This window comes from Lissotriton helveticus, chromosome 2_1 (assembly GCF_964261635.1).
Source record: "Lissotriton helveticus chromosome 2_1, aLisHel1.1, whole genome shotgun sequence".
NCBI lineage: Eukaryota > Metazoa > Chordata > Amphibia > Caudata > Salamandridae > Lissotriton > Lissotriton helveticus.
This window is the reverse complement of record NC_136059.1, coordinates 1592301575-1592327004: the sequence shown is the minus strand read 5'-3', so window position 1 is coordinate 1592327004 and position 25430 is coordinate 1592301575. Positions and strand designations below refer to the sequence as shown.

Genomic DNA, 25430 nt, shown 5'->3' with positions numbered 1-25430 from the left:
TTAGTGTAGAACTTGTCCTTGTTTCGGAATTTACGACGGCAGTACTTTCCACATCGATGGCTTTGGAAACGCAGAACTTTTTCTCTTAGGCTTTTCTTCTCCTTTGCGTTTGGAACAGCACACGTAGAATACTGTTGGATGAAACTCATCACTGAGTCTTCTGGATCCGTTCCAAATTTAGGTGCATCCTTGATCCACAGCAACATATGTATATGAGGAGCACCTCTTGCTTGGTACTCCTTTCTCCAGAAGAAATCCAACACCTCTCCAAGAGGTGGATTCTTCTTATTCATGATGAAAGACATCATAGCTTCAAATCTATGATTGAAGTACCTACATACATTGACTGGATCCAAAGAGCACAGTTCTCCGGGTGTCTTGATTTCGATGTTATCTACGTTAGCATTTGCCTCTCGTAGAAATTCAAGTAAGTCTTCCCAGCCATACTCGGCACAGCTCAGAGTGAGGAACCATGTGGGAGTACCTAAGTTCCTCAACATACATTTTAAATCACCATGACGACGGTACCAGTACTCATTAGTACCACGCTGACACGCCATGAGATTAATCAGGTGAGAATCCAAAATACTGTCTTGGACATTGACTTTATCCATAAAGTCACTTGCCGAGATGTTTTGCATGTGTATACCACTTTTCAAGATGTGGTTCACTGCATATGACAGTCCAGACAGATCGCTTTCAAACAGGAGATGAAACAAATAAGGAATGCATTGTCGAAACCTAGCATCTCCTGCATACAATCGCAAAGTCCGGTATTCAGAAGCAGGAATTTGATGAGGTCGCTCATCATATCTTCCTCCCTGACCTGTTGGAAAAAGCTGTGGGAAACACCGAGCTTCCAAACTTTCCTCCCAAACACTAATGGGACTCCCTTTGGCTTGTTTCATTTGAAACAACTCAATAGCATTCCCCATGACTTCCTTGGAATGCAGAGGATGAACACTATAATGTTCATATATTTCTTCACTAGTAGAGGGTTCTACTTTCTCAATTTGACCAGCACACAAATCGCTATCCTCTTCCTCACTTACTTCCTCTTCTGCAACATATACATTCTTATAGTATTTATTATTTTTTTTCAAATACAATGTTGCCTTTTTAACTTTCCTAACATCTACTAAATCTTGCCATATTTTCTTATTCTTTGTCGGAACCCCATTAACTAAGATAACCAGAGGTTCCTCTTCCACTTTTTCTACTCCAATTGTGTTAATGTTTTTCTTCAAATCTAGAGGCAAATAAACAACTCTTCCCTTTAATCCTCTCTGTAAATCTGATGGAGGCAATTTCCCTGTCTTTGGCTCCATTCTTACAATAGCCTGAAAGGGATGGATACTTTGAATCAAAATAGATTCATAAGTATTTAAATCCTTCAATTCAGAAGGAATCTCAACCAATTCCAGATTATTATGAACTGCTCTAGCAGGCATCTGGTTTTGATTTAATTTGCAACAACAATAACTACACACACGTTGATCCAATCCCAAATCAAAACAATTTTCTACCATCAAGTATGTTGCGAAATCCTTCCATTCACTATTATTTTCCCTTTCACTTTTTGCATATAAATCCACTAACTTAGTCTGATTCTTATAATAAGTGCGTCGACAACACACACAAGTGAAATTAGGCCTCTCACTTGATTTCACCTCAAACGTCGCAATTTCCCTCTGGAAATTATCTGTACTGGAAACCTGTACACTATCTTCCACATGACCCTCTTCTTCTTGCTCAATTTCAACATTCTCCTCTTTACTTCCAAAGTAACAAAACTCAATTTCTTCACATATATTCTTCACATCTATTTCAGAACCATGCAAAAGAGCAGCGCATAATTGTTTAAGCATAATTGCTGGACTCTTAGCATAATACAACATTCTAACTAATTTCCTCACTTTATTATGATGCACTGCTAGCATCCTGAAATGATGAAAAACACTCTGGCATACTCTCCTGGAAAGACAAGCCAGTGAATGACCATGCAAACCTGTCACTTCTCTTACTCTGCAAGGATCTAATTCTTGCAACAACCTTATTTTCTGCTTCAAACTTTTCTTATTAAATGACCGTACAAAATCACAAAGCAAATTGATGGAATCCTGTCGCACACTGCAAATACTACTACACTTCCAGGTGTACACAGGACCCTTAGCACGTCTTCCTAAAACCTCATTACCTAACACCTCTTCTGCCTCTGTTGTCACAAGTTTTTCTTTTTCAACTGGACAACCATCTTTCACTTCATAAGCACGACCACTGGTGTCAACTGCATGCACCAAATCATCATCCTGGAAATAACTCTCCTCATTAAAAAATGCCTCACAGCTTGAACTATGCATCCATTCTCCAGAAAAAACTTCACAAAAATTACTACGATTAACTATTCTCTTCCATCTACTATTTCTTTTGAAATCATAAATTGCCTTGTTTAGCTTCCTAATTCTATTGATTATCAAAATAAATAACTTACGTTTAATTTCAAATGCCTGATCAATAACTTTCTCAACTTTTTTTTTTCTCTTATAAAAAACCAGTTTCTGTTGACCTTTCTTAATATTTTTTAACAAATTGCCAATTATCCTGTTGCGGAACATTCGTTTACGAATCTCCCTAAACTGTTGTTTCCTTCTACTATCATGCACAGAGTTATCTCTTGCTCTAGCAGTAACATTTTTCATTGGCCTTTCCTTTCCATTTGAATTCCTTCTCGTTTTATGGACTGAAACATTTTCTGTAGTAATATTTTTTTTACTACACATATTTCTTATGAAATATTTTGTGGTCTTACCCGGTGCTTTCTTCGTGACTTGACAAATCTTTTTGTTAGAGGACTGCTGCTCATTTTTTTTCACCTGCTGTCTTTGACGTTTTGCAGCCTTTCTCTGTCTTTCTATTGTAGGCATGGTGAAATCTTGAAATGATCTGCAGTTGAATCTGTGGTAAAATATAATAAAAAATGTTATTAACCAGTATTACCAAACAGTAAAACAATAACAGTGATCAAAAACTTAACACACTACTTGACATTTTAAATAGAAGATTTTTTAGTCCTTGCAAATTTACAATACAGAAATACCAGAAAAGAAATGACATTTATATTTATGTTACCTATGCTATTTTATATGTGAATCTGATCTAATTTTATGAGCATATTTTAATATTTTATTGAAGACACTACACATAACCTGCTTTTGAAGGTGTCTTTATTTTTAAATTAAACGGTTTACCTTTTTACTTTTTATTAATTATAAATTTTAAAAATAAATGTTTATATTTCCATAGGCTCAAGCAGGTCAGCTTCCCATCCTATGTCATATAATTCGGACAAATCTGCATCCTCATCACGCTCTTCTTCATCCTCAGGATTTAAATCATCCAAGGGATCAACATCCACTGATGTTTCAATTACAAGTTCAATGATGAGGTCAAAATCAACTGATTGCAGATTGTCGCTCATGTTGAGGTTGTCTTTATCTTTAAAGAAAGATAACAACAATGAGATGTTGCAGAGTAAGAGACAAATCTCAGAGATTATAATAGTAAAATTGTTTAACAAGAGTAACATTTTGCAGCTATTATTTAGCCATATCCAGCGATGCTGAGCAGGTGAAGCCTATGTCTAATATTTCACTGAACAGGACTCATCTCTTCTTAACCTTGGATAAGCCTCACCGACTCTGTGTCCCATGCGCATACTTAAATGTAAAGGGGCAGATTTATGTTAAATGGCACATCCCCAGGCATGCACCAGTTAACATGCACCACTGCTCTGCCACCCATGGTGTGCCGCATTTACAATCAGATAGGAGAAACCTGCGTCAAAACCCTGCGCCTGCTTGAAGCAGGCATAGGTCTTGACGCAACATTGTGGAGATGGTGCACCCCTGATCGTTGCTGGAGCTGCATCGCACTTGCGATACAACTCCAGCAATGCGCCACCTTAACGGCACAGATGCGTCACGTATCTGTGCTATTTTTGCCCCATGCTGCGCCGCATTGTAAATACAGCACACCATGGGTGGCGGAACAGCGGCGCAGGATGACTGGCACATCCCTGGTGATGCGCCAGTCATCATAAATCTATCCCTAAGCTTCTTATCTTGTTAGAGATGAACTGCCATATGTATCATCAAAATATTTTGCATTTCCTAAATAGCGAATTTTAAGGAATAAATAGCGATTCTTTACCATTCCTAATTTGCGATGAGCAAATTGCTAATTGCAAGTTACCCATTCATTTCCATGGGCTAGGAGGCTCATAGGAATGAAGGTTTAATTTGCGATTAGCAATTTGCTCATCACAAATTAGGAATTTTTCCAAGGGTGCAGGGGTGTCTCAAGAACACCCTGCTGCACCCCTGAAAAAGAAATTTGGGGGCATATGGCACACATACATGCCCTAAGGGCATGTGTTGGCGTCATATGGGACCTTTTGTTTTTTTAAAAAAAAGCTTTTTGAAAAGAATTCACAAATTACCACCAATTTACCACAATAGTTTCCAAATCCTTAATGTCATTTTTACATATTTTTTGTTTGATACATTGCATTTAAGTAGTCACAAAATTTGCAAATCCTTCAGTGCAATTGCAAAATAAGGAATAGCAAATTTTGCTACTCCTTATTTTGCATCAAACTTGTTTGATACATACCATTTGTCTAATTTACATTTGCAAAGGCCGAAATTCGTAGAATTTTGATCTTTGCGAATGCTAATTAGCTTGATACATATGGCCCCAAGTGAGGCCTGTCTTGCGACATGGTGCATCTTTTGCATCACTGCTGCATTGGTTTCATGTGGTACGTTTTTTTTACACCATGACACATCTGCCTAAATGCATCAATTTGTAATTTTGTCGCCTCATAGCAAATCTTTTGCACCGCCGCTGCATCATAAAAGTGACGCACAGTGGCACAAAAGAGGCATACACCTATCATAAATCTGTCCCTAGCATTTTAAATGATTAATCCAGGATGACGATAAGGTGTGGCCTATCCAGAGGTTTGTTTAAGGTGAGGCCTACTCAGGATTGCAGATTAAAGTTACGCTTGATGAAGAATACAGAGGAGATAATACATGTAAAGGCCTACCAATGAAGTAAGTAATGTCCACTTTATTGCGCCAGTCATCATAAATGTATCCCTAAGCTTCTTATCTTGTTACAGATGAACCACCATATGTACCATCAAACTATTTTGCATTTCCTAAATAGCAAATTTTAAGGAATAAATAGCAATTCTTTACCATTCCTAATTTGCAATGAGCAAATTGCTAATTGCAAATTAGCACCGCCGCTGCATCATAAAAGTGACGCACAGTGACACAAAAGAGGCATACACCTATCATAAATCTGTCCCTAGCATTTTAAATGATTAATCCAGGATGACAATAAGGTGTGGCCTATCCAAAGGTTTGTTTAAGTTGAGGCCTACTCAGGATTGCAGATTAAAGTTACGCTTGATGAAGAATACATAGGAGAAAATACATGTAAAGGCCTACCAATGAAGTAAGTAATGTCCACTTTATTGCGCCAGTCATCATAAATGTATCCCTAAGCTTCTTATCTTGTTACAGATGAACCACCATATGTACCATCAAACTATTTTGCATTTCCTAAATAGCAAATTTTAAGGAATAAATAGCAATTCTTTACCATTCCTAATTTGCAATGAGCAAATTGCTAATTGCAAATTACCCATTCATTTCCATGGCCTAGGAGGCTCATAGGAATGAAGGTTGCAATTTGCGATTAGCAATTAGCTCATCACAAAATAGGAATTTTTTCAAGCGTGCAGGGGTATCTCAAGAACACCCTGCTGCACCCCTGAAAAAGAAATTTGGGGGCATATGGCACACATACATGCCCTAAGGGCATGTATGGGCGTCATATGGGACCTTTTGTTTTTTAGAAAAAAATGCTTTTTGAAAAGAATTCGCAAATTACCACAAACTAGAAGTTGGTGGTAGTTTCCAAATCCTTAATATCATTTTTTACATATTTTTTGTTTGATACATTGCATTTAAGGAATCGCAAAATTTGCAAATCCTTCAGTGCAATTGCAAAATAAGGAATAGCAAATTTTGAATTAAGGACATTTTAAGTCATTTCCACATGTGCAGTGTTTTCAAATTATGATTTGAAAATCGTTTTTGGGGAAAAGTAATGGTTTGCAAATTTATGACAAGGACATAATGGTGTATGCTTCTCTATAAGGCATTTCAGTGTCTCTGATGTCATTTTTCCCATATTACATTATAAGACCTTTCCCCATGGAGCACATTCCTTGTAAATATGCTCCCACCTGTGCATGGCGAATTTAGATTTTGACTGTTTGAGTCACATAGCCATGTTAAAAGTGACCCAAAAAAATTGCAAACGTTTTAAAAAAACACATTCATGTGTCTTAAGGACATTTTAAGTCATTTCCCCATAGACAGTGTTTTCTAAGTGGCGCAAAAGAGGCATACACCTATCATAAATCTGTCCCTAGCATTTTAAATGATTAATTCAGGATGACAATAAGATGTGGCCTATCCAGAGGTTTGTTTAAGGTGAGGCCTACTCAGGATTGCAGATTAAAGTTACGCTTGATGAAGAATACAGAGGAGATAATACATGTAAAGCTCTACCAATGAAGTAAGTGATGTCCACTTCATTGCGCCAGTCATCATAAATGTATCCCTAAGCTTCTTATCTTGTTAGACATCAACCGCCATATGTATCATATAACTATTTTGCATTTCCAAAATAGCGAATTTTAAGGAATAAATAGCGATTCTTTACCATTCCAAATTTGCGATGAGCAAATTGCTAATTGCAAATTACCCATTCATTTCCATGGGCTAGGACGCTCATAGGAATGAAGGTTGCAATTTGCGATTAGCAATTAGCTCATCACAAAATAGGAATTTTTCCAAAGGTGCAGGGGTGTCTCAATAACACCCTGCTGCACCGCTGAAAAAGAAATTTGGGGGCATATGACGCACATAAATTTTAACAACATTCCTTTACCTCAAAAACGATTTTCAAATCATAATTTCAAAACACTGCACATGGGAAAATTACTTAAAATGTCCTTAAGACACATAAAAGCGTTTTTTGATTGCCTTTGCAGCATGTTTGTATCACTTTTAACATGGCTATGTAACACAAACATTCAAAATCTAAATTTGCCATGCACAGATGGGAGCATATTTACAAGCAATTTGCGCCACAGAGAAAGGTCTTACATTAAAATGGGAATAATACCATCAGGGACAGTCAATTGCCTTATAAAGAAGCATACACCATTATGTCCTTCTCATAAATTTAAAAACAATTCATTTTCCCCAAAAACGATTTTCAAATCATAATTTCAAAACACTGCACATGGGAAAATGACTTAAAATGTCCTTAAGACACATGAAAGCGTTTTTTGATTACCTTTCCAGCATGGTTGGGTCACTTTTAACATGGCTATGTAACACAAACATTTAAAATCTAAATTTACCATGCACAGGTGGGAGCATATTTACAAGCAATTTGCGCCACAGAGAAAGGTCTTACATTAAAATGGGAAAAATAACATCAGGGACAGTCAATTGCCTTATAAAGAAGCATACACCATTATGTCCTTGTCATAAATTTAAAAACAATTCCTTTTCCCCCAAAACGATTTTCAAATCATAATTTCAAAACACTGCACATGGGAAAATGACTTAAAATGTCCTTAAGACACATGAAAGCGTTTTTTGATTGCCTTTGCAGCATGTTTGTATCACTTTTAACATGGCTATGTAACACAAACATTCAAATTCTAAATTTTCCATGCACAGGTGGGAGCATATTTACAAGCAATTTGCGCCACATAATTCATAATTTTCTCCTTAAAGCACACTATTCTCTATCTAAATTAAAGAAATATTTTCTCACCTTAGCAAATACTTTGAGTTTGAAAACAGTCTCAGAAACACACCAATTTGTCTTCAGCAGAGCAAAAGGTATGCACTCCAGAGTCTGCAGCTATCAAAAGCACAGAAATGCTGTAATTCTTCACACATATCTCTCATGTCACCCAATCAAAAGTCTTCCCTCACTTTTTTCAAATGAAAACCCATCCCCCCTCTGCCATTTCTGCCTTATCTGCATGGCAACCACCTCTTGGAAGACCTCTGTTGTTTGCAAGTTCACACAACAATGTTGCAATTGAACTCTGAACTCTCAGTGCACCTGCATATCCAGTGCATTCTTTCATTTAATGATTTTTTATTGACCACTCAAAATACATCTTTCAAAGAACACATCTGTGCACCCTAACTTTCTGTTTTCAGCAATCAAAATCCACCAATCACTGTTACTGCTTCATGAACACAGAAACTCCACAGTTTTTTTTCATTTTACACTCTCATTTTTTCAACTGCCATTTCATTGCCACACTTCATCTGACTGCAGGAGAACCTTCTCTCACCATGTTTTCTGTCTGGATTGTTGGACATAGTTATATTCACTGGGCTCAAAGGTACGTTGAAAACAGGAATTTACCTAACCTCAATTTACAAGATGTGGAAATTAAGTGGTTTGGCCACAGAGGATTAAAATGTCACCAATTGATACCATTGGTGAAAACCTTTATGCATTTGCCCAAACCTGACCTGTTAATTGTGCACTGTGGAGGTAATGACTTGGGCACTTTGACTGGTGTAGGTCTGGAAATGCTTTTAAAGGACACCTTTGAGCAATTAATGGCACTTTTTCCTCAGACTGCCTTGGTATATTCAAATATATGCCAAAGACAGAAATGGAGGTGGTCCAAGCAATTTTGTCCACAAATTGAGAAGTCGAGGAAGCATGTAAACAAATCTGTTTCAGCTTACATGAGAGACCATGGAATGGGCTCCCTGTACAACAATAACTTGCGTTACTACATGCAAGATATCTACAGAGGAGATGGAGTTCACTTCTCAGATGAGGGCAACAGAATTTTCACTCTGAATTTAAGAATGTGCATTGGTACCTACTTATAAGTACCTAAATGTACCATAAACCCAAAAGCTCTTCTCAGAGCTACCCTACATGTAATCACTCACAATTATTATTTTACTCTAACATTTTTCACTAATTTTCAACAAAGTACGCTCCCTGGGGCGCTACCCGGTACGCGAACCGGGAGCTAACCTCACGAAATTTTTTTAAAAAATGTTTTTTTTTCGCACATATAAGCCTCCTCAGCCACCTTCACAAAACCTAGGGGGTCAAGATAACTCTACCATGCCCCCTTCTACCCATTCTGATTATTAGTTACCCTCCATCTTGTATCTTAATTCGACCGAAACACAAAATGGTGGACTCCCGGAACGCTTAAGGTCCGCGAACCGAGGCGCTCAACGGTTCGCGTACCGGGTCGCTCCCTGAGAAGCGCACCATCAAAAAAGGTGGGAAAGTAGTTCACAGAAAAGCCACTGGAGACAATTTCACCAAATATAGATTAGCTCATACTACATACCAATCCCTACCATTTTCACAAATTTGATTGGAATTCCATTTAGTCATTTAGCCTGTAGACCTCTCTAAATACCCTGAGGTAAATTACTTCACAAAACACATCTGAAGTGTTGGAATTGACAACCAATGAAAATGTTACTTTCATTTTCTACTTTTTTTACCTGACATTTCATTGGTTATGTACCTGAATATATATAAAGGAAGAGAGAGAAACACAGCCATTTTGACTACTACTTCCTGAACTACATTGCAAGATAATTTTCACTCACAACTTAAACTTGTTTTTAGAAGGTGAGATATTTTTTTATAAATTTGAAAACATTTTCAGATAGTTATATACTATCCCTCTGTAAGAGTTAGACATTGAGAAAGGCTTCTTTATTTTAATTATGGATTGATTTAGGTTTCTGTGGTATAATTATGAATTTACTTAGGCTTCTTCACAGGCACTTTTTAATAGTACTACTTCACGCCTGAAACCATACAGTGCCCATAGATTACTTCTCTGTTATAAACTCACAAGTACCTGTCTGAACTTAAACCCAACAGTGCCCTATCTCTACTGATATATTTATTTTTTATGCAAATTACAGCAATAAAATGGAAGGTGAGCAGAATGTTTCCTTCGAAATTGTTCTGGAGAACAACACAGAAAAAGATATTGAGGACAATGATGACTCAGATTTCATGGATGAATCACGGGACCATGAATTAGTTCAATGTGTAGAATCTGTGGATCATTTACTTCATTATGATGACGGTCAAATGTGGGAACTTATGTTCACTCAACAAGAGGACATACCGGACAGTCAAATGCTAGACGTTCTATTAAATTTTGAAAAACAATCCGAAAAATAAAATTGTATTTAATATTAAAAAATTGTTTGAGTCTTTAATCATTTTTATATGTAATTCATAAACTAGTTAAATGTTAGAAATGTTATTACATTTTCAAACACAATCACAATAATAAATAATTGTTTAAAAAATAAAAAAAATAAAAAATAATCAACAAAACCAACAATCAATTAACATACTGCATTTGAAAAGTCTCTCATTCATTTTTCATTGCAGTACGCTGCCCAGAACGCTTCCCGGTTCGCGGACCGGGCGCTACCCACGAAAAAAAACAAAAAAAAAAATTGTTTTTTTTTGCCCCGCGGTGCCCTTTTAAAGCCTCCACATTAAACCTAGGGGATCAGGGAGGATCTACTATGCCCCCTTATGGTTATTTCCACCTTTGTTTTGGCCTCCTCTTGTCTCTCAATCCTACCGAGAGACAAGATGGCGGCCGCTCCGGACTGTTTAGAATGTTGACAGACACCGGAGAGCCAATCAGCTTCGCTACGCGAAGTTCCGTTATGCGAAAAGTACGCGAACTGGAGCGCTGCCCGGTCCGCTGTTACAGATATATATCTTTTTTTAAACGTTAATTTCTCAAAATCCACTGTAGCACATATATTGAGACCTACAAAAGGCACATCGGGCTACCAGTCCCTACAATTTTGCCAAGTTTCGTGCAAATCCATTCAGCCGTTCGGGCTAAAAGTGAGGCCAACCGCCCTATGGAAAACTCAATGTTAAAAACACGTTTTGGGACCCCCTTTTTTCTCGGCCCCCCCCTTGACGAACCCCCCCCAAATTTTCAGGGCCTGCTCAGAAACAAAATGTGCCATTTTCCTGAAAATTTCAGCCAATTCCGTCCACAAACGCCAAAGTTATTAGACATAGAATTTTCAAAAATCCCATAGGGAAAAAATCCTAACTATATATAGCTACTGGCGACCGCCAGTAGGTAATATATATATATATACACATATATATATATGTATATATATATATATATATATACACATATATATATATATATATATATATATATATATATATATATATATATATATATATATATATATATATATATATATACATATATAAATAAATATATATATAATCCTGACGGCGCCGAACAGACAGGCACCGACTCCGTGAGATGATGGCACAAAGGTATTTATTAATCCAACAACAGCTTAGACGAGTTTCGGTGGCGTACCGCCTTGGTCACTACATCTGGTACACACAAGAGATTCGCAATATATGCACCTAGTTTCACATGGTTGTCACAGCAACCTAGCAGCATCTTCATAGTCATAGAGATTTCCTATGGCTATTGTACCATGATAGTGCAAAACACGATCCCTTTCCGTATTGAATACATGCCAAGACATCTAGATATATGTAATAACAAATCATATAAAATATGGGTCAGATTTACAAGCCACTTGCGCCACTTTTGCGTCATTTTAACATGGGAAAAGTGACGCAAAAGTGGCGCAAGGGGCTTGTAAATCTGTCCCTATGTATTTAATGGCATACCCTTAACTGTGAGCAAATAATATATAATAGGTGTATTATTAAAAAACAGGAAAGAGAAGCCTATTCCCGAGTGTGACATCATCCTATTCCCATGTGTAGACATAGAAGAACATGTAAAGTGCCTCCTTAACCTGTAATGGTTTAAATCCTTAGTGTTCAAATTGCCTAAGAAGGGAGAGAGTTTTTAGGGATGCGGGGGTGCTGCTGGCATGGGCCAAATGGTAAGTTATAATGTATGAACAAACCGTTGATAAAACTGTGTAAAGACAACGTAAATGTCAGAGTCTCAGGCAAATTTAACCCGCGCTATACGTGGACAAGGGAATAAGCTACCCCGGGCGCAGATAACTGTGATGCAGCCCCAGTGGGCTGACGGGGAGTGTATACGCCCTAGCGTTATCATCTGAGTAAAGTGTACTGAACTCAGACATGCAGCGGTTATTCACAGCATCCTCGTGGTGCCGTTAGTGTGTCTTCCAAGTGCGTTATTGTATAAGACCGGTAGAATATAGCCCAAGTGGGCTAAGAATGAAAAAATGGCTAAAAACTTCCTATAAATCTGAAAAAGTCTAGACTAAATTCGGGACAAGGGGGCACAGGATGTAAGGATGGGAACAGGGTGTCACAAAGTAGGGTGCTAAGTCAAGGGTGAAACAAGGTGAGTTAACTAAATAAAACAAAATTAAATGTGGGTGTGTCCAAACGTCACAGAGTCTGGACCTAGAGCGGGACAAGCAGCAAAGTCATATTACAGGTGTACAGTTATTGCTTCATCCGCATTCATTCCAATAGGGATTTTGGAATTGTAGAGGATAATGTAGCATGATTCCAGCCTTCTAAGAGCAAGTTGTCTGTTGCCTCCCCTAGGGCTTTTAGGGATGGTGTCTACTACATAGAAGGAGAGATCTTGCGCCCTTTCGTTGTGGGTCGTGTTGACATGTCGTGCAATAGGGTAGGATGGGTCGTTATTGGTAATTGCCCTAAGATGTTGTAGGATGCACACGTGGAATGTTTTACCACAGGTGCAAAAAGGACATAGACCGCAAAGTCTGATTTACATGTGTAGTACCCTCTGATGACATATGGGGATTGTCTGAAAGGTAACTTGACCTCTTTAGTATTTACGCCATGCTTACAAGCCTTGCATTTGGCGCATTTGAAAAATCCTTTTGGTGTGTTGAGCCATGTATTGCCACTTTTCCCTTTTCCAGGGGCGTTGTTAACTATCTCCTGTCTCATAGACTTGGCTCTCCTGAAGAGTGAATTGGGGAGTTTTGCGGCAGATGGTGCCAATGACAGGGTCATTTCTGACTGAGTTCCAGTGTCTGTGGATTCTTTTCCTGACTTGGACATGGTAGACATTGAAACCTGTGATGAGTCTAGGTGTATTAGTAGCAGTACCTACTGGTGTTTGTGTTACAGTCCCTGGTTTTTCGGCAAGAAGATCTCTACGTGAGATTTTTGCTGTTTTGTTTCTTGCTTTAGTCAATGTTTCTTCACTATACCCTCTTAGTGCTAGTCTATTGCAGAGATCCTTAGTAGTTTCATTAAGGCTGCTGTCTGTGCTGCAGTTGCGCTTCATGCGAAGACACTCGGTGCAGGGTATGCTTTCTTTTAGAGTGGTGCGGTGGAAGCTATGCGCGTGTAGTATTGCATTCCCTGCAGTGGGCTATCAGAATGTCCTTGATTGTAGTTTGCCCTCTTCAACAAAGATTTCTAAGTCTAGAAAATGTATACTCTCACCACTGGTGTTACATGTAAACTTCAGATTGAGTGAATTATTGTTAATTTCCTGAGAGAATGTTTGGGCACTCTCTACACACCCTCTCCACAACATAAAAATATTTATTTATATATATATATATATATATATATATATATATATATATATATATACATATGTACGTATATATATCAAAACAATACCCTTTCAGGCATAGAGTGCCGCATAAATTGTGCAAAAAAGGAGAGAACTCTGGGTAGTTCTCAAGTTTATATGGAAAGCAGCTCATGTATAGAGCACTCAAAACACCAGCGACACTCTAGATCTGCTCACCTCAATGTCTGCTTTTCTATCAAATACTTTAAGCATAGGATTAGCACAGTGCCATCCATGCAGAGATAGAAAGGGACAAAGTCTTTTGGCATTTTTACAGCAAAGTCTTTAAGCATAGGACTAGCACAGTGCTGTCCATGCTGAGCTGTAAAATTACAAAAGCCATTTACCACTTCAGGCACAGTATTACAGTTTGGATATGGTAAAATACCAACCAAGGTAACCTTAAATGAGTAAAAGCAACCCCTGACACAGTCTTTCGCTCTACATAGAGCTCTTCAGAGAGGAACAGCTTTGTCCAGACACGAGGGAGCACCCAGTATAAGTCAAAACAATACCCTTTCAGGCATTGAGTGATGCATTAATTGTGCAAAACAGAAGCAGAGAACTCTGTGTAGTTCTCAAGTTTAGGCAGAAAGCAGCTCCTGTATAGAGAACTCTCAAAACCAGCAACACTCTAGATCGGCTCACCTCAAATGTCGGCTTTTCTATCAAATTCTTTAAGCATAGGATTAGCACAGTGCCATCCACGCCGAGATACTAAGGGACGAAGTCTTTTGCCATTTCTACAGCAAAGTCTTTAAGCATAGGACTAGCACAGTGCTGTCCATGCTGAGCTGTAAAATGACAAAAGCCATTTACCACTTCAGGCACAGTATTACATCTTTGAATTGGTAAATACCAGCCAAGCCAACCTGAAATGAGTAAAAGCAACCCCATACACAGTGTTTCACTGTACTTAGAGCTCTTCAGTGAGGTATAGCTTTGTCCAGACACAAGAGAGCACCCAGTATAAGTCAAAACAATACACTTTCAGGCATAGAGTGACACATACATTGTGCAAAAAAAGAAGCAGAGAACCCTGGGTAGTTCTCAAGTTTTGGTGTAAAGTAGCTCATGTTATGGTGGGCATTTTATTGGGGCATAAATATAATGCCATTCAAAATAAAACAGCAGTGTCCCAGCATTATGATAGAAGGTACCAGGTTATTACAGGTGCTCCATAGTAATTAAGATATTAATTGAAAGTTGCAATATTGATTCATCGGCATGTACCAGCATTGGTATATTTACATATCATATTGAAATCAAGCACAATTTATTAGAGAAGCAAAAGGGGGTTTGTATACTTTTATGCTGAATCCACACCAACTCACTTTGCGAAGGACATTTAAAGCTGTTGCATCTTATTGAAGAAGGACATTTGGAACAGAATGAGTTTTCGGAGCTCTTTGCAAACTTCTTAAGCAGTTGCTTCCGACTCGAGAGTGACATTTCATAATGTTGTGAAGATCTGCATTCTTCTTGAATACTTACCACAATTTCTTCTGAGTCAAAAAAGACATCTGGTAATTACTGGAGTTACTCTAGCTACGTGAAAGGCCAGAACAATTGCCTTTGCAAATGCTCGTTTCTTTGTGTTTGCTACCTGGATTCCTCAGTTTGTGGTGTTAAACAAGACTAAAAGTCCCAGAATGTTAATGGCAATCCTGGTTTTGACGAGTTATTCAGACCTGGCTGCCTGGTTCCCTCCACCAATACCCCCATCACTGTTTGTTCCAATTTAGCTGTTTGTCTCCTTTTCAAACACTTGTTTTGCATGTATATTTCACCCTTTCACATTTCTGTTTACTAGCTTCCCACGTCCCTGGGGCCTTTCTGCTCCATTCTTCACTCGCATATTCGTCCTCTTTGTTCTTAGTTGACTGACATCTGTCTCCATCTTCATTACTTAATCCATCACAAGAACGTCTGTTCCCTCAACTCTAAAAACTAAATTAAACAAAGCATGTTCTGTGAGCTTATGGCCCCAAAGACTTACCATATAAATAAACATCGTATCAGTATCCATATCAGCCCCTTGGGAAACCTTTTAACATTGATTTATTCGAGATTCCTGGAAAGTGTGCTTAACTGAAAGTTTCAACAATTCGTTATTATTAGGTAGTGATAAATATATTCCAGTTCAGCTGAAAAGCAGTTGGTTGCAATGACGCTGACAGAAAAGACAGGAGATTTCTCTCAATTTACGCCCTTCACTTTCAAAGACAAAAAGAAACGTTCTGCCTGAAAGTGACAGATGCCTGGACGAAAGCATTGCAGGGAGCTTGATGAACCACCTGCTGATTTCTAATGGGGGATTCAAAATAGAAGTTCAAAAAACAAGTGTCAGAAACTTGGAGAGGAGCAACTGACACAGTTTTCAGCTCAAACTTCACGTGTGTAGTTTTTTTTATACACGCTGTCTTCTAATTATGGTGCTGCGGGTTGTCTTTGCCATTTAGCTTGAAACTCTGTGTATGCAAAAAAAGGGAAGATTTTGTTGTGGCCCGAAGGCGATGCTGCAACTTTAATCGCGCCTTGTGTTTGTTTACAGCAATGATGAGCCCGCCAACGTCCAGGTGTCAAATGTGATAGATTCATTGACAAACGATCCAGGATTCGGGACGCGCTGCATGAAGAATGATCCCATTCCGTAAGTAGCGTCTTCAGAATTATTGGGTGCCTGCGCTGTCTGCGTAGGGGCTGCCGTAACGTATCCTTCCTAGAGAAGCGAGAGATTTGACAGAAGCAGCGTGATCTCTAGGGGACTGTCTCGCTAGAAACACGAAGGCAATATTAAAGTAAGGCGAATGTTAGGTATGCAGCTCAAAGAAAAGGCGTTCATGGTCACAGTGAATGTGGACAAATGGGAAGGCCTTCCACTGCCCATTCTTTGCATTTTCAACATAATGGCAGTCAATGTTATCAATTTAATCTGTTTATTAGCACCTTTCCTTCGGTTAACCCCCTTGTACCTTTGAGCAGAAAAGCAGTTGAATTGAACACACTTAAATTACAAACGTTTATATGTGGTATTTATTACCCTCTATTTCAGGTCCTGCAGGTCGGAACGGAGGCAATACTCCAAGGCGCCATATTATCAAGAACGGCGATAATGTTATCTCCGTTCTTAATAATATCGCCCCATGTTTTCCTGTGTTTTGAGTTGCAGAACGCACCATTTTGCAATATTTGCATACACAAATTTCTCCAAGTCTTACCTTGGAAAAAACCAAGGGATCTGTGCAAAATGTACCTGCAATTTGAAAAGTATTATTATCACAGTTCTTGTAAGGAGGGCCTTGTGTGCGCCTAGGGAAACAGTGTGCTAGCTGGTGCCTAAATGGAACACCCATGCCAGCTCAAACGAAAAGCTATCTACCGCCTTACCCAGTACGTGCCTGCTACATTGCGTAATATGCCCACCATGTAAATGCTACTTAAATTACATTATGGCGGTGGAGCAAGTTAACTTGCTGCTCTGCGCCACAGGTAAAGTGCAGAAATGCACTGTATTTATCAAACATTATGCATTCCTGTCCTTTCCCCCCTTCAGCAGCCATGCGCCAACATAGGCACCCTTTCACCATGGTGCCAAGGTGCTTGTGTTGAGGGCAGGATTGTGTTTGTGCAGAAAGGTGCTCCTTCCTGCACAACCCAATCCATAGGGGTGTTTTCCTATTTTTATGTGTGCTGCATAATGCAGCACACACACCACAAATAGAGAGAGGAAAAAAAACAGGAGAAATAAACATGTTTCTCCTTGTTTTGCTTTATTTGGGGAGGTGTAAAAGTTTGATGCATTCCCGGGTTTACAAGTCCTTGTAAATCTGGAAATGCCTCAAAATCAATAGAAGTTGCGTGGGACCGCCTCCTGTGCGCAGAGTAAGGCAAACCAGCGATTTGACCTGCGTTGTCTTACTCCAGATCTATGAAGCCTTTCAAAGCCAAGCAATGTGGCTTTGCATGGCTTCATGAATCTTACTTACAGTCACGCTGTACCACTTTGTGCGGTACAAACGTGACGCAAGCCTCTCATGAATTTGCCCCTGAGTAAAAAAAGTGCTGTATCTCGCTCAACTGCTCCCAATGAGACATGAAAATCAGTACAACGATAAGCCACCTAAAAACAATGGCAATAATTCAGCGATTTTGGGCATATGAATTACATATTAAAGTCAGGAGGTATTTCATTAACCATGGGACTGAAATCCAGTGTGAATTCCTGCAAGTGTAGAGTGATGAATGTGGGTAAACAAAACGTAATTTGCTTAAAGAGTTAAGGGTAGCATGAACGATATATATGTTCTCATTATAGGTACCATTCTTAAAGCATTTGGAGGACAAAGTTCGACTTAGGTGTGGAAAAAGCCATTTGCAAGGGGAAATGTGAAATCCTGATGCAATGAACCAGGCTTTCAAACTCAAGGAATCAGAATCATGTGAATCAGATGAATTTTCCCCCTGCATGGACAAATGAAAATATACAAGTTAATTAACCATTGTGGAGTTCCCATGATAGGGATTTTAGTGTCAGGCACAGGTTTGTGCCCAATTCTGGATGGTTCGATCTGCAAAAGCGCAACATCATTCACCAGCATAGTTTTGTGGCTTGCACCAGTCTGGCTAGCTGCTGTTCTTCCTGTGTAAGAGGCTGAGTCGAAGCTGAGCTGAGCAGGAGGAGGAAATGGTGAGGGACGTGTTGCAGTAGATGTTGCAGAATACATGGAGAGCGATGACAAGCTTGAAGGCCCATGAGTTATTTCCACACTATAGGTAATGGTATCAAGTGCTGCTGTGCTGGAGTGTGATGACTTTCCCTATGTCCTGGTGGTTGCTTTCTGATGGTTCTCATTACTGATGACTAAGTTGAACACCTGACACAGCAGCATTGCTAAACACGGCAGCATGTTGCTTCAGCTGATTACTACTTTATCCCATACATTTGTCTGAATTTATTAGTATGAGCCTGCCTGATTCCTAAATGTACATTACCTCCTCGTCAGCCCTCCCTGTCCCAGTTAAAAGCATAATTTGTCACCCTCCAGTGGGCCCCAAATGTCATGCTGGTTAATTCACTCACCACCGCTGTGCTGATCGCTGCTTCGGCATAGTTCCATTCTGCCGCGCAGCCTTTCCTTGCAGTTGCGGAGTCGGTGAACCTTCAACGGCACGGCAGCCGTGTGATTATTTTCAAACAAAGGCCAGAAGCATTTTGAAGGCGCACTCACAGCAGTAGAAAAAACGAGTTCTAGTTATTTGCTCTGTGTTCATTGTTTTACCACTGAGAAATGGCGGACAGTTCCATTTACATTGTCACGTGACTTACAAACCGTGTTACCTCGTCAATGTCTATTATTTAAACATGCCGGCACTGTTGGAGGGGTTATCGTGTGATCAAGGCACAAGTTAGTGTCGAAACGCGTAGCGTTACCAAAGAATAAATACTTTGCAGCAAAATCAACTTCTGAGTGCGCGTTTGCTTATCAGCAGTTATTGGATTTGAATTGAAAACTTTATCGGCATTTGGGTTCGTCGAAGAACGCGCCACCCGACGAGGGAGCCGATGCCGGAAGGACCCTTCCTGGCATGAAAGTATATATATATATGGTTTGGCTGCCAGTCTCCATGCAGGCTGACCCGCGGAAGCCCGTCACCCAACTGAGGTACTTTGAAGCAAGCACCGCAAGAACAGCAGCGTAGCGCTCGACCCACTGGAGGGTTTTTAAATAATTAGCAGGCTCTTTGAATCACTGTCCAACCTCTAGTGTCAGAAAACAATTAATTGGGAATAACAATACTGAGGGAGACACGGAACAAAATAAAACATCCTTTAAAGAACTCGGACTGAGTATCAAGGGGTCTGGAATTAGAGCTCAACCACAAGTCCCATAATGCATTTTAACAGGAAGTGATTCCATAAATGAATGCCATTGGAGGCAAACAAAATGACATTGAACATCGGACTGTGGGGTGACGCATGAGCGAGGCTTACCTTGAAAAAGTTCCAGGCGGAACGAAACATGTCGGACAAAAGCCACAAGCTGCTTGTTTTAAATTTAAATTCATTAAAAGCTACTGAAACGAGGCTTCCAGGTGTGACCAACCATTTTTTCCTCTGGGATCAAACCTTGTTTTAATACGTATCGGCGTGGTTCAGCCGAAGGTCTCACACCGCCACAAGAGCGCCAGCTATCTCCCGCCCTGAACCGTCTTGTTGTGATCGGGAAAACCGAAGAAAGGGAGATGGGTGCCACCGAGGACTTGATCTCGGCATTGGTTTGGCTGCCAGTCTCCATGCAGGCTGACCCGCGGAAGCCCGTCACCCAACTGAGGTACTTTGAAGCAAGCACCGCAAGAACAGCAGCGTAGCGCTCGACCCACTGGAGGGTTTTTAAATAATTAGCAGGCTCTTTGAATCACTGTCCGACCTCTAGTGTCAGAAAACAATTAATTGGGAATAACAATACTGAGGGAGACACGGAACAAAATAAAACATCCTTTAAAGAACTCGGACTGAGTATCAAGGGGTCTGGAATTAGAGCTCAACCACAAGTCCCATAATGCATTTTAACAGGAAGTGATTCCATAAATGAATGCCATTGGAGGCAAACAAAATGACATTGAACATCGGACTGTGGGGTGACGCATGAGCGAGGCTTACCTTGAAAAAGTTCCAGGCGGAACGAAACATGTCGGACAAAAGCCACAAGCTGCTTGTTTTAAATTTAAATTCATTAAAAGCTACTGAAACGAGGCTTCCAGGTGTGACCAACCGTTTTTTCCTCTGGGATCAAACCTTGTTTTAATACGTATCAGCGTGGTTCAGCCGAAGGTCTCACACCTCCACAAGAGCGCCAGCTATCTCCCGCCCTGAACCGTCTTGTTGTGATCGGGAAAACCGAAGAAAGGGAGATGGGTGCCACCGAGGACTGGATCTCGGCATTGGTTTGGCTGCCAGTCTCCATGCAGGCTGACCCGCGGAAGCCCGTCACCCAACTGAGGTACTTTGAAGCAAGCACCGCAAGAACAGCAGCGTAGCGCTCGACCCACTGGAGGGTTTTTAAATAATTAGCAGGCTCTTTGAATCACTGTCCGACCTCTAGTGTCAGAAAACAATTAATTGGGACTAACAATACTGAGGGAGACACGGAACAAAATAAAACATCCTTTAAAGAACTCGGACTGAGTATCAAGGGGTCTGGAATTAGAGCTCAACCACAAGTCCCATAATGCATTTTAACAGGAAGTGATTCCATAAATGAATGCCATTGGAGGCAAACAAAATGACATTGAACATCGGACTGTGGGGTGACGCATGAGCGAGGCTTACCTTGAAAAAGTTCCAGGCGGAACGAAACATGTCGGACAAAAGCCACAAGCTGCTTGTTTTAAATTTAAATTCATTAAAAGCTACTGAAACGAGGCTTCCAGGTGTGACCAACCGTTTTTTCCTCTGGGATCAAACCTTGTTTTAATACGTATCGGCGTGGTTCAGCCGAAGGTCTCACACCGCCACAAGAGCGCCAGCTATCTCCCGCCCTGAACCGTCTTGTTGTGATCGGGAAAACCGAAGAAAGGGAGATGGGTGCCACCGAGGACTGGATCTCGGCATTGGTTTGGCTGCCAGTCTCCATGCAGGCTGACCCGCGGAAGCGCTTCACCCAACTGAGGTACTTTGAAGCAAGCACCGCAAGAACAGCAGCGTAGCGCTCGACCCACTGGAGGGTTTTTAAATAATTAGCAGGCTCTTTGAATCACTGTCCGACCTCTAGTGTCAGAAAACAATTAATTGGGAATAACAATACTGAGGGAGACACGGAACAAAATAAAACATCCTTTAAAGAACTCGGACTGAGTATCAAGGGGTCTGGAATTAGAGCTCAACCACAAGTCCCATAATGCATTTTAACAGGAAGTGATTCCATAAATGAATGCCATTGGAGGCAAACAAAATGACATTGAACATCGGACTGTGGGGTGACGCATGAGCAAGGCTTACCTTGAAAAAGTTCCAGGCGGAACGAAACATGTCGGACAAAAGCCACAAGCTGCTTGTTTTAAATTTAAATTCATTAAAAGCTACTGAAACGAGGCTTCCAGGTGTGACCAACCGTTTTTTCCTCTGGGATCAAACCTTGTTTTAATACGTATCGGCGTGGTTCAGCCGAAGGTCTCACACCGCCACAAGAGCGCCAGCTATCTCCCGCCCTGAACCGTCTTGTTGTGATCGGGAAAACCGAAGAAAGGGAGATGGGTGCCACCGAGGACTGGATCTCGGCATTGGTTTGGCTGCCAGTCTCCATGCAGGCTGACCCGCGGAAGCCCGTCACCCAACTGAGGTACTTTGAAGCAAGCACCGCAAGAACAGCAGCGTAGCGCTCGACCCACTGGAGGGTTTTTAAATAATTAGCAGGCTCTTTGAATCACTGTCCGACCTCTAGTGTCAGAAAACAATTAATTGGGAATAACAATACTGAGGGAGACACGGAACAAAATAAAACATCCTTTAAAGAACTCGGACTGAGTATCAAGGGGTCTGGAATTAGAGCTCAACCACAAGTCCCATAATGCATTTTAACAGGAAGTGATTCCATAAATGAATGCCATTGGAGGCAAACAAAATGACATTGAACATCGGACTGTGGGGTGACGCATGAGCGAGGCTTACCTTGAAAAAGTTCCAGGCGGAACGAAACATGTCGGACAAAAGCCACAAGCTGCTTGTTTTAAATTTAAATTCATTAAAAGCTACTGAAACGAGGCTTCCAGGTGTGACCAACCGTTTTTTCCTCTGGGATCAAACCTTGTTTTAATACGTATCGGCGTGGTTCAGCCGAAGGTCTCACACCGCCACAAGAGCGCCAGCTATCTCCCGCCCTGAACCGTCTTGTTGTGATCGGGAAAACCGAAGAAAGGGAGATGGGTGCCACCGAGGACTTGATCTCGGCATTGGTTTGGCTGCCAGTCTCCATGCAGGCTGACCCGCGGAAGCCCGTCACCCAACTGAGGTACTTTGAAGCAAGCACCGCAAGAACAGCAGCGTAGCGCTCGACCCACTGGAGGGTTTTTAAATAATTAGCAGGCTCTTTGAATCACTGTCCGACCTCTAGTGTCAGAAAACAATTAATTGGGAATAACAATACTGAGGGAGACACGGAACAAAATAAAACATCCTTTAAAGAACTCGGACTGAGTATCAAGGGGTCTGGAATTAGAGCTCAACCACAAGTCCCATAATGCATTTTAACAGGAAGTGATTCCATAAATGAATGCCATTGGAGGCAAACAAAATGACATTGAACATCGGACTGTGGGGTGACGCATGAGCGAGGCTTACCTTGAAAAAGTTCCAGGCGGAACGAAACATGTCGGACAAAAGCCACAAGCTGCTTGTTTTAAATTTAAATTCATTAAAAGCTACTGAAACGAGGCTTCCAGGTGTGACCAACCGTTTTTTCCTCTGGGATCAAACCTTGTTTTAATATATATATATATATATATATATTACCTACTGGCGATAGCCAGTAGGTATATATAGTTAGGATTTTTTTCCTATGGGATTTTTGAAAATTCTATGTCGAATAACTTTGGCGTTTGAGGACAGAATTGGCTGAAATTTTCAGGAAAATGGAACATTTTGTTTCTGAGCAGCCCCTGAAAATTTGGGGGGGTTTCATCAAGGGGGGGCCGAGAAAAAAGGAGGGTCCCAAAACGTGTTTTTCCCATGCAATTTTCCATAGGGCGGTTGGCCTCACTTTTAGCCTGAACGGCTGAATGGATTTACACCAAACTTGGCAGAATTGTAGGGACTGGTAGCCCGATGTGCCTTTGCTATGTCTCAAGATATAGGCTCCAGTGGTTTTTACGAAAATTAACTTTGAAAAATATATATTGGGCTACATTGGGCTATATATATGTTGGAGCCCAAATGTAGCCCAATGTAGCCCAATGTAGCCCAAAGATGGCCACCAGAGACAAAAAAAAACAAATGTAGCCCAAATATCAGCCAGATGTAGCCCAACTATAGCCCAATGACAGAATGTCCCAGAGTGTTCTAAAGAACAACTAGAGTGCTAACAGTCCTACTTATTACAAAGGTATGGCACACCTGAAGCCATCTTGATTGGAATAAAGTGGTAACTCTTAAAACATTTAATTTAAAAAGGAACAAAATGAGGGGGTTCATTTTGCCATAGAAAGTATGATTAGCGAATATATGACGCAATCCCGCATACCATCAGTCCGCAAAAAAAATCCTGCATGTACTATTAGGCCGCAAATTAAAATAACGAAAACTTTTAGAACGAATATGCCTTTAGCATACACTAAACAACTAAACTACCCTAAACCCTAAAACACTACCCCCAGCATGACCCTACACTACACAAACAGTACAACACTACCCTAAACCCTAAAACACTACCCCCAGCATGACCCTACACAACGCAAACACTACAACACTACCCAAAACCCTAAAACACTACCCCCCAGCATGACCCTACACTACGCAAACACTACAACACTACCCATAACCCTAAAACACTACCCCCTGCATGACCCTACACTACGCAAACACTACAACACTACCCAAAACCCTAAAGCACTACACCCCAGCATGACCCTACACTACGCAAACACTACAACACTACCCAAAACCCTAAAACACTACACCCCAGCATGACCCTACACTACGCAAACATTACAACACTACCCAAAACCCTAAAACACTACCCCCAGCATGACCCTACACTACGCAAACACTACAACACTACCCAAAACCCTAAAACACTACCCCCAGCATGACCCTACACTACGCAAACACTACAACACTACCCTAAACCCTAAAATACTACACCCCAGCATGACCCTACACTACGCAAACACTACAACACTACAACACTACCCAAAACCCTAAAACACTACCCCCAGCATGACCGTACACTACGCAAACACTACAACACTATCCTAAACCCTAAAACACTACGCCCAGCATGACCCTACACTACGCAAACACTACAACACTACCCTAAACCCTAAAACACTAGCCCCAGCATGACCCTACACTACGCAAACACTACAACACAACCCTAAACCCTAAAACACTACCCCCAGCATGACCCTACACTACGCAAACACTACAACACTACCCTAAACCCTAAAACACTACCCCCAGCATGACCCTACACTACGCAAACACTACAACACAACCCTAAACCCTAAAACACTACCCCCAGCATGACCCTACACTAAACAACCACCACAACTCTACACTACACTAACACAACACTACACTACACAACACTACACTACACTACACAATCACTAACCCATGAAAAAATTAACACAAACCCACTTACCTCTCTCGTCATCGTGGTTTTCACAGCGCAAATGCATTTACCATACATGCCTTTAAAACGTAATTCTTTGTAAAGGCATGCGCGATAAATGCACATGCGTTTTGAAAAAATGCGGGATAATGGTATGCGAGGTCAATGACCTTGCGGGATAATGGTATGCGGACTGAAAGTCTGCGGGATAAAAAATGCGGTAAAATGGCTGCAAACCATGATTAGCAGCAGACTTCCCTGGTGAGCACTAGCTTTACTACAGTGATCTAATGAGCAACTAGAGTGCTAACATTCAGAATTTATGGCAAATGTGTGACACATCT

General features: G+C 40.6%; 1 protein-coding gene across 3 annotated transcripts in view; it reads left to right on the top strand.

Moving 5' to 3' along the window:
• The window catches only part of LOC144818798 (phospholipid-transporting ATPase ABCA1-like), a 3252877-nt gene that overhangs the window by 2096732 nt on the left and 1130715 nt on the right, over positions 1–25430 (top strand). For all 3 annotated transcript variants that reach the window (XM_078676562.1, XM_078676560.1, XM_078676561.1), the window contains exon 31: positions 16311–16409. In XM_078676562.1, coding sequence (XP_078532688.1) covers positions 16311–16409 — 99 coding nt within the window. The remainder of the gene's footprint in view (positions 1–16310; positions 16410–25430) is intronic.